The 17,374-nt window shown below is 43.4% G+C and overlaps 1 protein-coding gene across 1 annotated transcript in view; it reads left to right on the plus strand.

Moving 5' to 3' along the window:
- The window catches only part of VPS53 (VPS53 subunit of GARP complex), a 176,960-nt gene that overhangs the window by 13,597 nt on the left and 145,989 nt on the right, over nucleotides 1–17,374 (plus strand). The window contains exon 4 of the mRNA XM_068268614.1: nucleotides 217–283. Coding sequence (XP_068124715.1) covers nucleotides 217–283 — 67 coding nt within the window. The remainder of the gene's footprint in view (nucleotides 1–216; nucleotides 284–17,374) is intronic.

A 17,374-nucleotide genomic window follows, 5' to 3' on the forward strand; every position in this document is an offset into this window, starting at 1 on the left:
GATGCAGTACTATAGTATACATTATGCACTTAAGTATGGCCATTTCTGATATAATAAACTTCTGATAAAGTAAACCACTTTTCCCGATCCCTTGAAGTTTTGAAGTTTACTATAAACGGTTTCTACTGTAGTTACTTAAAAACTGATTGCATATTCTAAAAAAATAGTTTTATCACTTCTGCATATCATGTCTTCATTCCTATGTTTCCACTCTAGGCGTTTGGATGACAGCATCAGAGGTGTAGTCCGGGGCCAGACAAATGTTGGCCAAGATGGGAGACAGGTATGTGCTATTTTATTCACTATTGTTTTTATGTCTGTATGTCTGTGTAAGATCGCAGCAAAAAACAAACAAACCTGTAAAAGTGTTTATTCTTTTTCTGCATACATTTTAAATGCGTCCAGTGTTCTCACCAGGCTCTTTTAGCCGGGTGCTCCACCCGGCTAGTTTTGATGAGCACCCGGCTGTCATCAGCTCACCTCCTGCTGTGCTATAAGGAGAGTTGCGCACAGAACCACCAGTCCAGCATTTTCTCATATTGCCCCACCCGGCTACTTTTTCATGCCTCTGGCTGAAAAAAAAATTCTGGGGAGAACACTGGCGTCCATTCACATAATAAATGTTTCATTTTGTTTGAAGTAAGGAGTTAATGCAGTGGCTCTCAAACTTTTAGTGGTGAGGGTGCTTTGATGACTTTGACATTTTTTCACACCTGAACAAAAACTACTAAAATGCTGTCAAGACTTTTATGCGGCTAGACTTTTTATCATCCGTCTCTCTAAGTGGTCAGTGACAACCCCTCCCCCTCAATTAAGTAGCATCCCCCCAAATAGCTAGTGCTGCTCTATAGGCAGCATTTCCCTCCTTTCTAGTGATGCTTATTAGGCCACTTTCCCCCTTCAAGTAGTCAGAGAACACCTAGGCAGCATCCCCCCTCTAGGTGGCCACCTATTGTTTATCAATGTGAAGTTGCATTATCTTATGGCAATGCACAAATGATGGGGATGCATGCCGAGGCACTCCTGCATGCACTCCTGCAAAGCCCCTTTGACTGTAAAAAGAAGCTCCGCCTCTGGCAGCGATAAGCTCTGCCCCCTTCCCATGGGAAGCCCTACCCACACCAGCAGGAATCTCCTCCCTATCTGGACACTTTGGAGTAAAGAGGTACCATACAGGAATCCTAGTGTAACCACCCCTGCAGCTGTGTGGGAGCAGGTAAGATAGTGTCTCTCTGACAGCAGTGACCTCTCTCTCCTCCAGCATCCACAGTGACCTCTCCCTCAACCTTGCACCCACAGGGACCTCTCCCTCCACCTAGGACCCATACTGACCTCTCCCTCCCCAGCATTAGCACTGCAGTGATCCTGCCTCCCCCAGCATATCTCACATGGCACTAAGTACTTGCAATCAACACCCGCATGACACTCGATACCCACCCACAGCCAGAACCCACATGACACTCTGTACTCACACCCAGAACCCACAAGGCACCCAGCATCTGCATTCAGCACCCACATGACAATTAATACCCCCTAGCCAGAAATGAGGAGGGGTGGGGTGTGCGGCGGGGAGGGGCGTTGCGAGGCCCCTTTTTTTAAATTTGAGCACCCCCACTTAAGGCCCTGCACTCCTGGGAGGTGCTTGAGTTTGAGAACCCCTGAGTTAATGATTTCCAACTAAGGTAAAACAAATCATTGTTTCTTATCTGAGCAGAAAGGATGGAAGTTTGATGCTGTGAGAGTAGTGCTTACAAATTTCCTGTAGCCAATCAAAATACCATAACAATATGGTGGTGAACAAGAAACTGCTACTTTTTATTCCATTATCATGCAAGCATCCCAGCATAAAATGACTGCTTGGACTGCTTACATTTCTATTGCCTCATTGACATGATAATGAGAGTTCCTTAAACTGGGTCTTGGGTACCCTTTTCTAGTTTCTGACCCTCTCCTGTGACCATCAAGCTTCTGTCCATATTCTTTTGCAGAAGCATAGATCGTGCCATTTCCACAAGGTCTCTAAGGGCTTGTTTCCACTGTTGCGACGCGATTTCGCCGGCATTCCGACGCTTGTAAAAACGCATGCTGATGCGTTTCCGCATGTGTTTTTACCCGCGATTTCGCGTGCGATTTCGCATGGCAGGGTGCCATGCGAAATTAACCATGACACTGCCAGGGCAAAATAAAATTGAAAAAGGTGCGAAATCGCACGCGAAATCGCGGGTAAAAACGCATGTAACAAACACATGCGTTTTTACTATTAAATACATTAGCGGCGATTCGCATGCATTCCACTCGCAGGCGAATTCGTTGGCTCTTTTGTGCGTTTTTTTACCGCTGAAAAAAACGCACCTCAACAACGCTACAGTGGAAACAGGCCCATCCACTTGCATTACATGTGCGAATCCGCATGCATTGGACGCATGCGGATTCGCGATAGTGGAAACGAGCCCTAAAGGTGAAATAGCAACTGAAGATAAACAGGAAGAGAAACTTCACACTTGAGCATCTGGTAGCCAATGTTACATAAAAATGAGTTTTTCTTGGATCTCCGTTGCATCACTCGCCTGTATTTACTTAATTTTTTTTTTTACTCTTATCCAGTCACATTCAATGTTTTACACACAAATGTGAATCTTAATATTAAAACTGAAAAAAAATAAAAAGTCAGATACTAATGGAAATGGGCGCTCTGGATCCTATAGAGCACAGGTGTCAAACTCCAGACCTGGAGGGCCAGATCAATGCCAGTGTTTAGGATGGACTAAGAAATGGAGGAATGTGTTCTACCTGATGGACCACACCTTTCCTAATTCAGACCCATCAATTAATTTGAGCTGTGTCAAAAATGTGTGAGGACCTCAGCCCTCGAAGGACCGGTTTGACATCCCTGCTATAGAGCCTTTCAATATGTCTTTGAGGACCCTTAGAAAGCTTTGGGAGCACTAGTTTCCCCAAGTGCTCCTGAAGACGGGCAGCTCCATACTGCACATGTGTGAGCGCACTCGTGCATGAATGGTACTACTCCGTCTTTGGAGCGATCGGCCATGTGAGCTCCTGGAGACAGGTGGCTCCATACTGCGCATGTATGAGCATGCACTCATGCATGAGTGGTACTGCTCCATCTTTGTAGCGCTCGGGGACACGTGTGCTCCTGAAGACAGGCGGCTCCATACTGTGCATGTGTGAGAGCACTCATGCATGAGTGGTACTGCTCCGTCTTTGGAAAGCTCGGGAAGTGTGCTCCTGAAACCTCCTGTGGCCTCTCAACGTTAGTAAATTTAATAGGGAACAGCACTTGAAGGAGGGAACCGAGAGGCATCAGGGAAGGCTCTATAGGATCCAGAGCCTCTTCTCTCTCCATAGGTAAGGATCTGACTTTTTTTTTTTTTTCTTGCTACAGATTTGCTTTAAGAAAGTTCCTTTTTGCTTATCTTATATGAATCATGGATGGCCTTAAAGGGAACCTTAACTGAGATGAATATGGATGTTTCCTTTTAAACAATATCAGTTGCTTGTCAGTCCTGCTGCTCTATTTGGCTGCAATAGTGGCTGAATCACACACCTGAAACAATCATGCAGCTAATCCAGTCAGACTTCAGTCAGAGCACCTGATCTGCATGCTTGTTGAGGGGCTGTGGCTAAAAGTATTAGAGACACAGGGTCAGCAGGAGAGTCAGGCAACTGGTATTATTTAAAAAGGAAACATCCATATCCTTATCAGTTTAGGTTCCCTTTAAAGGAGGCATAAGGGCGATTCTAAGGAAAATAAGTGCTACTTACCCGAGACTTCTTCCAGCCCCAAGCTCCCAGCATGTCCCTCGCTGCAGCTCCACCGCCAGCCCTTGGCCGGCGCTGCCTCCCGGTCCCCGGCGATGATGTCAGGCCGACCTGTACTGTGCCTGTGCTATCGGCGCTGTCAATCACCGCCATGTGGACCGGAGTGTACTGCGCAGGTGCAGAACTGCTGCGCCTGCACAGTACACTTCCGAACCATGTGGCGGTGATTGACAGCGCCGCTCGCACAGGCGCAGTACAGGTCAGCCTGACATCATCACCGGGGACCGGGAGGCGGCGGCGAAGCTGCAGCGAGGGACATGATGGGAGCTTGGGGCTGGACGAAGCCCCGGGTAAGTAGCACTTATTTTCCTCAGAATTGCCCTTATGCCTCCTTTTAAGGTTCAAACACATGCAGAATCCATGTCGCTTAAAGTGATCAGGACTTGATCCCTGGGGTGTCCAAGTGCGGGCTGAGCACTGTACACAGAGGCGCGTCTGTTGTATTTGGGAGGGGAATGGATACAACAGACACAGGGCTGGATTTACCCATAAGCATGATAGGTTTTTGCCTACAGGTTTTCCCGTCCATGAAAGATGGCTCGCTAGCCGCCAAAGTGCTCACTTCGCTTCCCTCCCTCCCTGCAGAGTGCGAGCAGAGCAAAGACTCACCGGCGCCAACATGCCCGCAGTGACCGCTTCTCTCCCCTGCAGCGTGCCCAGCATCATCTCCTAGGTAACAGCGGCGTCTACTTACTATGACGCGTTGCCGCCAGTATGTGCAGGCGCGTCATGGTAAGGAGACAATGCTGTTTCCTACGAGATGAGGCTCGGCGTGCTGCAGGGAGGATAGCGGTCAACACTGGCATGTGGGCTTGGGTGAGTGTTTGATTCACTCCGACTCTGGATTATGTAAATTTGTATACAATTTTATGCAGCTTGAAAATGGACCAATCAAGTCCCATCCAGGCTTAAATTGATTGGTCCATTTTCAAGCTTCATACATTTACATACAAATTTATATAATCCTGCATGAACTCGGAAATATTTGCATCTCATCTTCATCCCTAATGTCTAAAGCCTCATTTCCACAGACAATGAAAAGCTTCTAAAACTCTCACAACTGCTTGCTGCAGCCTGGCAATTGCTTGCTGCAGCCTGGCAACTGTTCTGATATTGGGTACAGTACATTTTGACATATCAGTGTTGTAAAGGAGTAAACAAAATCATTTATAGCTATGTAGATTAATTTGCAAGCGTTATACCAAAAAATACCACATGTACAGCCAGTGTTTGTGCTCTTTAAAATCTATTGATGCAAATTTATTAGATGATATCTAATCATATAATATACTTGCAAATATGTTCTTTCTTTGTTAGAGTAAGATTTATACATTTAATGATTGGCAATTCAGCAGACTAAGAGTGCACATTTTGAGAACACCTGTGATTAATACCATACCTCAAATTGACACCTTTTATATACAATCCATGAAAGATATACACATACTAGCTTCTTTACCTGAATGGCTGGTATTAGCTGTGGTCATGTGTTAGGATCTACAGATAGTCATCAGTGTGTAGGAATGTTTTTAAGGAATAAACACACGGTTTAGACCTGCCAGCCTGCACATCCAAGTGGGAGCAGGTTATAGTGAAAGCCTTTTGGAGTTTTTATACAATTCTGAAAATGAAAGTTTGAAAGGAAACAGACCTGGTAGAGGTAACAGTCTTTCAAAATTAAAACCGCACTGAAACGTAATATTTATTCTTGTGTATAGACTGTAGTACAGAGTTCTTAATCTCTATAGAGGAGTTGCCTAGAATTTTGCTAGAAGTAGCCAATGCAGATCCTAACATTTTTTTTTTTTTTGAGAAGATACTTGTTTTATATTAATTATCACATGTAAGAAGAGGTTTCAAAAGCGGTCTGCACAGTCTTATACTTTATGTATATCATACTCACTGGATCCGTGGCTCGCAGCACTTCCAGGCAGGTGTCTCTACGCGTGCGCGCGGACGAACGCTGGGCCTTGTAGTTCCTCTTAGAGCAAGATGGTGCACAGTGTTGCGCGGTAGCGGCACGGAGTTGTGTATGCGCAAGGCACTTGCGTGAATGTGTGCGCGCGCAGATCGTTGCGAGATTGCGCAGGCGTTAATTCTGGCGCCAGATTCAATTGCCACCAGTATTTAAGCAGCACTGCCCTTCACTGCAGTGCTGCTTGTTCTGGCAGTTTGGATAGTTTACTAGTGTGCTTATCTATTGTATTTATGATCTCCTGTTGTGACCCAGCTTGTGAACTCGACTATTCTTGATCTCCGCCTGCCCTGACCTTTGACTTGTGACCCCGACCATCCTTGATCTCCGCCTGCCCTGACCTTTGGCTTGTGACCCCTACCATCCTTGATCTCCGCCTGCCCTGACCTTTGGCTTGTGACCCCGACCATCCTTGATCTCCGCCTGCCCTGACCTTTGGCTTGTGACCCCGACCATCCTTGATCTCCGCCTGCCCTGACCTTTGGCTTGTGACCCCCAACCATCCTTGATCTCCGCCTGCCCTGACCCTTGGCTTGTCTTGTGGAATACGTCTCTCCGTTATCAGTCCTTCACCCAGTAGTGTCCTCCTGTTCTCTGAATCACTGTGGAGCTACTTCCAGCTCAACCTGGTGGGCACTAGGCAGCGAAGTCCGGCATCCCCATTAGGGGGGTGTTTCAGCATCTCCACTAGGGAGGTGTTGGTGAAGACCCGTGGTCACTTAGACTCTGTGCTGGAGTGGTTCTATATCAGTGATGAGGTCAACAGCCTCCTGACCCGTAACAATGTACAGAACAATTAATCACAGTGTTCCCACTTGGTAAGAGAAAGCTTGAAACACATCATGTACTGTACAGTAGATTTAACTATACTGTATTACAAAGGCTGCTTAATTTCCACCTTTCTGTGTAATTTAAGATGGTTACCTGATGGCTGCTTTGAACAGTGTGAGTGATCTGCTTTGTACTTAAAGTCAGCTTTTGAAGATAAAAGTTTCCATAATGCTACAGGTTTTGTAGCTGTCATTTTGATCCTTACTTCATTACCTGATGAGCAAAAAGCTAGCTGTCAGATCTCCCCCAGCTCCAGAATGGAATAAAATCCAGCCATTTAAAGCCACTAGATAAGTCACTGACCCATTGGTCTTGCAGTTGATATACATACTAACCGGTGATTTGGTTGGTGGTGAGTTCCGGATCAGGATGTTAAACCTGGAGATTCAGCCGTTAATAACAAACTTGGAAAAGGTAGTTTCAGGTTCATTTTATTTAAGTTACATTAGTTAAAGAGAACCCGAACTGAAAATAAAAAGTCAAAATAACCATACACAGGTCATACTTTCCTCCTGTGTAGTCTCTTCCTCAATCTCTTTCTCCTCTCCTGTGCCCCATTTGCACACTGTGATCAATGGAATTCTCCATCCTCCATTTTAAAAATGGTCATTACCCCATAACAGCTTCCTGGTCAGCACACTGTTTAACTGTAATATCACCCACTTGAGCCATAGGGAAACATGGACATTACCTTGCACATTCAGTTATAACTGACAGCTGCTAATATGTAACTGACAGCAACTGGTATATTTCAGTTCTAACAAAATATTGTCAGAACTGGAAGGGATCACTGTAAGAAGAAAACGGTGAGCTTCTGAGAGGAACTGACGGTGAGGTTCGTATGTAATATTCATTTGCAGCTATGTCATGTGTTTATTTTAAATAATTGTACTCGCTTCAGGTTCCCTTTAAGACTAAATGCTTTAAATGGAACCTTAAAGTGGACCCAAATTAAAAATACAAGATTTCAGAAATGAAACCTATTTTCTAAATTATAATTATAAATAGCAGCCTTTTTCAGCTGCATGATGGCAAATATAAAATATTTTACATTTATTGGAGAAACCCCTCCCTTCCTTTCATATTGCCGGGAAATAATCCGGCAAACTGGTGAAGTAGATGGTGTCCAGCAAAGGAGGAATTGCTAATGGCTGCCACCTGTATAACCCTAGTTATGCAAAGAGAAGGGTGAAAAGCAGGCACTGAAATGCTCACAGGCTTGAAGGAGTATTTATTTATCTTTGTATGTGTCAGAGTGGTGCAACTAAATATTTTGAATAAAAAAAATGTTTGGTTTGGGTCCGCTTTAAGTGACATCATGCCATAGCTATGTGGATGTACAGTGGCCGATCTGTGCAAGCCCTCTACGCTTGTATAGACCGAGCTGCATCGACAGGCCCTTGATGTCGGGCTTTGGGAGATCCCAGTACTGGAAAGGCGAGGGAGAAGCTGCTGGATTATCCAGAGTTCAGGTTCTAGAGATTGCCAATGATTATTACTATGGGGCTTATTCACCTTGTGTCAGATGTTTATTATGATTATCTACTGTTTTCAGTTTGCCCTAGTGTGTGAGCACCGTAGTGAACTTAAATGGCAAATGACTTCAAAAGCAAAGAAGATTTGTAATTGGTTATCGGTACAGTACTTTGTAAAGCGTGGTAATTTATCAGCTTTATTTAATTATTGAATTATTAGGAAGATAAATATAAACTGTACTTATATGAAAATGCTGTAAATGTGTGTATAAAAGTGGCAGAAATAATGCACTTCCTAATTACAGGTTCTGGGGTGTGTAATTAAAGGAATACTTAAGTCATAGAAAAAAAAAAATGACATTTACTCACCCGGGGCATCCCTCAGCCCCCTGAAGCTGGATGGTGCCCTCGCAGCCCCGTTCCGACCGTCCTGTCCCCGCCGGCGGCTACTTCCGGGTTCGGCGACAGCCGCCGACAGGCTGGGAACGCGGCTGATTCTCCGCGTTCCCAGCCGCTATATCACCCTCTATGCTGCTATAGCGTGTGTGTATATATAATATATATATATAAAATATATATATATGGTGCGAGGGCACCATCCAGCTTCAGGGGGCTGAGGGATGCCCCGGGTGAGTAAATGTCGTCATTTTTTTTAATGACTTAAAGTGACTCTGTAACAAAAATTACAACGTTTTTTCTACCATCCTACAAGTTCCTAAACCTATTCTAATGTGATCTAGCTTACTGCAGCTCTTTCAACTATAACCATCTCTGTAATAAATCAATGTATCTTTCCCCTGTCAGACTTGTCGGCCTGTGTCTGGAAGGCTGCCAAGTTCTTCAGTGTTGAACTGTTCCTCTATGCACACTCCAGTGTGTGTTTTATTTACATAAGCCAGCAGCTTCTCTGCTATCTTATCAGTGATAGAAGAGAGCTGGATAAAAACCCTCCTCTGTGAAAGGACAAGGAGCTGGTCTGTCACATACTAAGGAATTAACGACATAGGCAGAGCTGTCTGCAGGAAGCCTGTAATGTTCAGTGCATGAGAGAAGCTGGGGACAGAAGGTAAACACACACAAGTGATCTTTTGAGATTCAGAAGTAAGGCTGTATACAGCCTGCTTGTGTATGGATGTATTTTCTATGTGTGGACATACTGTGCATCAACCTACTTCCTGTTTTGGTGGCCATTTTGTTTGTTTATAAACAAACTTTTTAAAACTGTTTTTAACCACTTTTAATGCGGCGAGGAGCGGCGAAATTGTGACAGAGGGTAATAGGAGATGTCCCCTAACGCACTGGTATGTTTACTTTTGTGCGATTTTAACAATACAGATTCTCTTTAAGTATTCCTTTAATGTGACCAGGTTATCAAAGCAGTTCTGATAATGGCCCCTCTTCACAAGGAAACTGCTAGTCTGGGTGTGAAAATTCCTCTACTGGGCGTAGCAGGTTTCCTTAAGCTTCTGTACTGTAGTTATTTCATAAGTACCAGAAATAGGAATTCCCTAGAATCTCTGTGGTTTATTTATGTTGGCGATCAGGCGATGTCAGGTTAAATATCTTGTTTACACGCTTGAGTCTTGTTTCTACTGTCTGTTAGATCAGCTGTACACTTTATTCATTAGAGTAATTATTTTACAGAACCTGGGCTGAACAAACCCCAGGAGCCAGTTTTAATTTGTCAGGCTTTATTTATTGTCAGTGAAGCTGCTTCCAAATACTGTCATTTCTGGCTGCCCTCTAAATGCTACTTAAATGTGACCACCTCTTCTTTAAACTTTGGTCTAAAGCTACAGCTATAGCTTCTAATGACCGAATTGGGCTATGTTTCTGCTGGTGCTGGATGTCCGTCTCCAAGATGGACATAGCATTTGTGATGATGCTACTACACATCCAAATCCCCCCTGCCTTTCCAATGCGTGGCAATGGGGATTTGGGTGCAATGTGCAAAAAAATTCAGCAGGTTGCACTGAACATCACACACTCCCCTCTACCCTCCACTGCCATAGTGTGTCCTCGTCAGACAGTGTATATTACCTGTTGGGCTCCTTTTTATTGCATTTTTGTATCTGATTTTCGGAATGCATGCATATGCAAGACAATTCTAAGATTGCTAGGGTGCTAGCAATTTAACATAATTTGTAATGTCCCCTTTCCACTAATCTAGTTAGGCTTTTTTTTTTTTTTTGTGTGTGTGTTTTTTCCCAAACTCAAATCCAGTTCTTGCTGCATTTTTCTTGCATTTGGATTATAGTCAATGGGAGAGCAAAAAAATCTCATACCAGATATGGTGTTATGCAATTTACTTGTCATTTTTCTGCTTGATTTTTGTCTTTGCTTACGATCATTAGAAAAACGCAATCACCCTGTGACAATGAATGTTCGCACGAAAATTGTGCCTACGTGCACAGGGAAACAAGTAGCGTAAAATGGTGTAATTGCGATTTTTCACTGAAGGTGCCCATCCTGCTGCCCACCAGTAATGTACAGCGGCCTGCAGGCCCCAAAGCCAGAAAGCAGCAGGACTGGTAAAGTATACAGTTGTATGTGGACATGCTGGGGGGAAAGGGGGGGGGGGGGGTCATTTCATTGTATGCATAGTACTAGGGTCACTGGTTGGTTAGAAAAATTCTATTTCCTTACATGAGAAAACTGTACTACAGTGGTTTGCAAAAGTATTCGGCCCCCTTGAAATTTTCCACATTTCGTCATATTACTGCCACAAACATAAATCAATTTTATTGGAATTCCACGTGAAAGACCAATACAAAGTGGTGTACAAGTGAGAAGTGGAACGAAAATCATACATGATTCCAAACATAAAAAAATAAAAAAACTGCAAAGTGGGGGTGTGCGTAATTATTCAGCCCCCTGAGTCAATACTTTGTAGAACCAGCTTTTGCTGCAATTACAGCTGCCAGTCTTTTATGGTATGTCTCTACCAGCTTTGCACACCTAGAGACTGAAATCCTTGCCCATTCTTCTTTGCAAAACAGCTCCAGCTCAGTCAGATTAGATGGGCAGCGTTTGTGACCAGCAGTTTTCAGTTCGTGCCACATATTCTCGATTGGATTTAGATCTGGACTTTGACTGGGCCATTCTAACACATGGATATGTTTTGTTTTAAACCATTCCATTGTTGCCCTGGCTTTGTTTAGGGTCGTTGTGCTGCTGGAAGGTGAACCTCCGCCCCAGTCTCAAGTCTTTTGCAGATTCCAAGTTTGCCCTGTATTTGGCTCCATCCATCTTCCCATCAACTCTGACCAGCTTCCCTGTCCCTGGTGAAGAGAAACACCCCCAGAGCATGATGCTGCCACCACCATATTTGACAGTGGGGATGGTGTGCTGAGTGATGTGCAGTGTTTTGCATTTTGGCCAAAAAGTTCCATTTTGGCCTCATCTGACCAGAGCACCTTCTTCCACATGGTTGCTGTGTCCCCCACATGGCTTGTGGCAAACTGCAAACAGGACTTCTTATGCTTTTCTGTTAACAATGGCTTTCTTCTTGTCACTCTTCCATAAAGGCCAACTTTGTGCAGTGCACGACTAATAGTTGTCCTATGGACAGATTCCCCCACCTGAGCTGTATATCTCTGCAGCTCGTTCCAGAGTCACCATGGGCCTCTTGACTGCATTTCTAATCAGCGCTCTCCTTGTTCGGCCTGTGAGTTTAGGTGGACGGCCTTGTCTTGGTAAGTTTACAGTTGTGCCATACTCCTTCCATTTCTGAATAATCGCTTGAACAGTGCTCCGTGGGATGTTCAAGGCTTTGGAAATCTTTTTGTAGGCTAAGCCTGCTTTAAATTTCTCAATAACTTTATCCCTGACCTGTCTGGTGTGTTCTTTGGACTTCATGGTGTTGTTGCTCCCAATATTCTCTTAGACAACCTCTGAGGGTGTCACAGAGCAGCTGTATTTGTACTGACATTAGATTACACACAGGTGCACTCTATTTAGTCATTAGCACTCATCAGGCAATGTCTATGGACAACTGACTGCACTCAGACCAAAGCACACCCCACTTTGAAGTTATTTATTTGTAAAAAATGTTTGTAATCATGTATGATGTATGATGTATCATGTATGATCATGTATGATGTTCGTTCCACTCTCATGTATTTGTATTGGTCTTTCACGTGGAATTCCAATAAAATTGATTCATGTTTGTGGCAGTAATATGACAAAATGTGGAAAACTTCAATACTTTTGCAAACCACTGTATAATAACAAAAAACTCTATCTTTTGAGTTTAACAGAATTGTATGCCATTGCATAAATAACAACAATAACAATAATATTTATATAGCGCTTTTCTCCCTGGGGACTCAAAGCGCTCTGACCCTGCATTATGCAGTCTCAAAGGCTAGGGAAAAGAGGTGAGTTTTTAGCCTTTTTTTAAAGCTGTCCAGAGAGGGAGCCTCTCGTACTGATTGTGGAAGTGAGTTCCATAGAGTAGGGGCTGCGTAGGAAAAGGCCCGAGCACCAAATGTTAAGTGTATCCTGGGAATAATCAGCTTCATCTTGTTGGCAGAGCGGAGGGTGCGTGGAGGGGCATAACATTCCAATAGATCCGCTATGTATTTGGGACCCATGTGGTGTAGAGCCTTGAATGTCAGCAAGCAGATCTTAAAATTGATTCTCCATTTTACTGGCAACCAGTGAAGAGTTTGCAGTGCTGGGGTGATGTGTGAGCTGCGGGGGGCATTGGCTAGGAGTCTGGCTGCAGCATTCTGTACTAGCTGTAAGGGGCGCAGAACCTTTTCTGTAGATCCGATGAACAGGGCGTTGCAGTAGTCTAGGCGGGAGGATACAAATGCATGAACCAGGGCAGGTAGGTCTTCAGCTGGGATAAGGTGTTTGATTTTCGCTATATTTCTTAGATGGAAGAAGGAAGACTTGACGACAGCTGATACCTGCTGTCTGAGTTTTAGATTTCCATCCAGGATCACCCCAAGGTTTCGCACAGAGTCTTTATACTGTACGGTATCTCCCCCAATTGCTAGTTTGAGGTGGTGACCTACCACCAACACCTCTGTTTTGTCAGAGTTCAGCCTCAGCCAGCTGGTGTTCATCCAATTTTGTAAATCCACTAGACACGCATTTATGGATACTGATGGGTCTTGGGTGCCAGGCTTGAAGGACAGATACAGTTGTGTGTCATCTGCATAACAATGGTATCCTAGGCCATAGTTCTGGATTATTTTTCCCAGTGGGAGCATGTAGATTGCAAAGAGTAATGCTGTTCCTTTTACATATAATCCCTGCAGTATGGGGGCATTCAGAACCATGGGCAACAGTGAATATCAGACAGACTTCCAGAACAGAATAAGGCTCCCTGCACACCGCATGCTATTCCGATTCTGCTTTTTAATCAGTTTTTACATCCGATTCCGATTTTTAATCTTTACTGCATGCTGCGTTTTTTGCTCTGTTTTTCTGTTGAATGTATTCAGGGAAAATCGGAATTGAGAATCGGAAACTGAATCGGAAAACAGATTTGCAGTGTGCAGGGAGCCTAACAGTCTAAGCACACATTGCCCCATTCTCCCAGCATACACTCTCTGTAATGCAAGCATGTTATTTTCTTATAGAGTACCTCCCCAGACATGGTATCTGCCTCTTCACAAACCTAAACTGACCATAAAACAACTTTTGCTGCTGTTATAAAAGGACCACTATTGCAAATAAAAAAGTAAAGTATGTGTGTATGCATACATATAAGATACATTTGTCCCAGAGTAAAATGCACTATAGGGCCTGTATAACCGGCATGCGTCCCTGAAACTTGTTCTGATGGGAGTACGCAACCAAATCCCTCCGGCTATGGGAATTCGCACGAATAATACAAAAAAAAATATTTTGACTGTCCATTTTATTTTTCACCCATATGCAAGTTCAGAAGATTACCTTACGCTCCAACGTGTCCCTAGTGGAAGCAAGCCCTAAATTACTTTTTTACTTTTGCTGTCACAGTTAGTAGGAAAAATATGCATTCTTTATTCTTTAGAAAAGCACTTAGTGAATGGCAGTTGCTTAGTCCAATTGGCAAAATTCTGTGCAGATGGGTAGTGAGGCTGGCAGTATTGTATAGATCCTTTGCAAGGAGTACTCTTCTAAAAGAATAAGGTTAAGTTCACATTAAAGAGAATCTGTATTGTTAAAATCGCACAAAAGTAAACATACCAGTGCGTTAGGGGACATCTCCTATTACCCTCTGTCACAATTTCGCTGCTCCCCGCCGCATTAAAAGTGGTTAAAAACAGTTTTAAAAAGTTTGTTTATAAACAAACAAAATGGCCACCAAAACAGGAAGTAGGTTAATGTACAGTATGTCCACACATAGAAAATACATCCATACACAAGCAGGCTGTGTACACCCTTCCTTTTTAATCTCAAGAGATCATTTGTGTGTTTCTTTCCCCCTGCAGCTATCTTCCACTGAAGTGTCAGGCTGTTTCTTCCTGCAGAGTGCAGACAGCTGTGCCTGTATGTAATTCCTCAGTATGTGAAAGCCCAGCCAGCTCAGAGGAGGATTTATCCAGCTTGTAAAAGATAATAGAGCAGAGAGAAGCTGCACTAATCTAAACAACACACAGGCAGTGTGCAGAGAGGGGCCTGGAGGGGGGAGATGCATCACAGAACCACAACACTGAAGAACTTGGCAGCCTTCCAGACACAGGCCGACAAGTCTGACAGGAGAGAGATAAGTTGATTTATTACAGAGATGGTGATAGTAGAACATGCTGCAGTAAGCCAAAACACATTAGAATAGATTTTGGAACTTGTAGGATGGAAGAAAACCGGATGAAATTTTTGTTACGGAGTCTCTTTAAGGCTTCTTGCACACTACATGCGATTCCAATTTTTGTTTAATTTTTTTTTTTTATTTGATCCGATTTCGATTCCAATTAAAAACGTAACAGCATGCAGTACGTTTTTTAATCGGAATCTAAAATCGGATTAGATAAAAAATCGGAATTACATGTAGTGTGCAAGAGGCCTTAGGCTCCTTTTCCACTGCACAGCTGAATCGCAAAAGCGCAAATCACTAGTGATTTTTAAATCGCTAGGGTTGCTACTTTATTACAGAAATCATGAGTAGTATTTACTATAGTGATTCGATTTGGAAATTGCAATTGCTTTCTGGAGCCATTTTAAACGGAATAATGCAAATCACAATAAAAAAAATCACAATCACATAACAATATTAATGAAAAATCGCAATCGCTGGCATCTGTGATTTGCGATTGCTAGTGGAAAAGGGCCCTAAATCTGTTGCGATTTGTGCGCATCACATGGCAACAGTTTTCAAAATGAGTGGCTTCCACTAACGTGCGAGTTGCAATGCATAGTACGTTGCCCCCAATTATTTGAAATGTGAGCGTATCATGCGTGTTGTCCAGTAGGAAACTTCTCAGCTTGCGTTACTGCAATGAAATCTAATGCGCTAGATGGCCAGCCAACAGGATGATTTGAATGGGTCCATTGTGAGACTACTGCAGTACATTGCTGTTCATAACTTGCATAGAGCCATATTGCATATCAGTGAACTCAAACTAAAGGAAATGCTGAGAATCTTCCATGAGAAACTGGACTAGTTCAAATCCAAAGCTGTCAGTTTTTTACTACAGCGACATTGGGAAAAAGTAATTTATAGTGCACTTTACGCTGGGAGAAATGTACATCTCGCATATGATTGAACCTGCGTAGCCTGAATTTTATTTTTTTATTTTTTTTTTGTGATAGTGGTCTCTTAGATTGCAAAAAAGGTTTTATATGTATGTATAGTTGATAATCTTTTCCTAATATGTGGAGGGGTATTTAATGGCAGTGGTAGTTTGTTGAAAAACCCTGGTTTACTGTTTAGTTTTCTGTATTCGGTAGTTTGCGAGTCACAGACCTGAAAAAAAGTATGAAGCCAGGGGAATAAGTGCGTAGTCATAACACCTTATCTGCATGCAGGCTCTGGGCCAATGATTAGTAAACTGCCATTTTAATTTACAGAAATCTATTTCTTTTCCCCAAATGTGTAATTTTTCAAACATCGTGTAAAGCAACTAGGCGATGGCTTTGAGCAGGGGTGGTGAGTTTGAGCCAGTGTTCTGCTAACTAAATAAAACTGAATGCATACTTTGTTTTGAGAATGTTGAGCTGATGAATACATTTTAGCCTGTTGAACAAATGACAGTGCAGTAACAGAGAAATGTGCCTGGCACTCGGTGCAGCTGCTTCCTGAAGATGTGTACTTCCCTAGCTGGAGAAAACATTGCTAGCTTAATAAGTTGGGCAGATGTGTTTCCCCCCATAAAACATAGCTTAACATTCCTGGTAATTGGACAGTTCCTCTAGGATCCTGCTATGAATATTTGTATATTTATAGATGAGGAATTTTTGTACATTGTGCAGGGATGTGTGCTTCACACTTTGACACGTAACATTGGCTGTTTACTAATTACTAGCTATTCCTGCATAGGTAGCATTGGTATAATTTTGAGTTTTTTTCTGCATGCTTTTCAAAGCAAGCTGCTATTGCTGACTTCTTTTAAAAATACCAATTGCTATTTTGGTACTGCTAATCTTGTGTTTTTGAAACAGTGTTATCCTGTATAATAATTTTGCTGTCCCTGCGTTCTCCTGTGTCTGTCCATGCATCCATTGTGCCTGGCGTGCATGCACGGCACGTGGGCAGACATTGAGCAGTGGTCATGGACAAGCATGCGTGGCCATGCATGTGGGTTGCAGCCTTGGTGCGTGCATGTGGGTTGTGGCTTATCTTTTGGGAGTAGCATAAGCTAGAGATATATACAGGAAGCTCATCCCTAAAATGCTGTTATGGGGAAGGGGGAATCGCGGTTGCACCCACAAGGAGTTCAGGCAAGTGATTCTCCAAGGACATCTGCCATGTACAGTAATTATCTATGGATGGACATCAGGAACCCTGCCCCACCCTTTGTCATGGCAGCTCTCAGTGTATGAGGAGCAGATCACCTTGGAGAACTGGAAAACTGCTTGCTTGGCTGAGTGCACAGTAGGCAGCTGCTGGTAAAATTACCTATATTCTACTATTTGCTTTTATGTAATCACAATGGTAAAATATTTTATTATTGCCTAATCTGACCCAATTCTCACTTGAACCCTCCCTCTATCGATGCCAAACCCTAACTGACCCCCCAACTGATGTGCCTGACCTTAGCTGACCCTCCCCCCTTTCAACTGATTCCTAACCCATGGCAGCTATGTTAACCGCAGT

The sequence above is a fragment of the Hyperolius riggenbachi genome, chromosome 2, assembly GCF_040937935.1.
Source record: "Hyperolius riggenbachi isolate aHypRig1 chromosome 2, aHypRig1.pri, whole genome shotgun sequence".
Classification (NCBI taxonomy): domain Eukaryota; kingdom Metazoa; phylum Chordata; class Amphibia; order Anura; family Hyperoliidae; genus Hyperolius; species Hyperolius riggenbachi.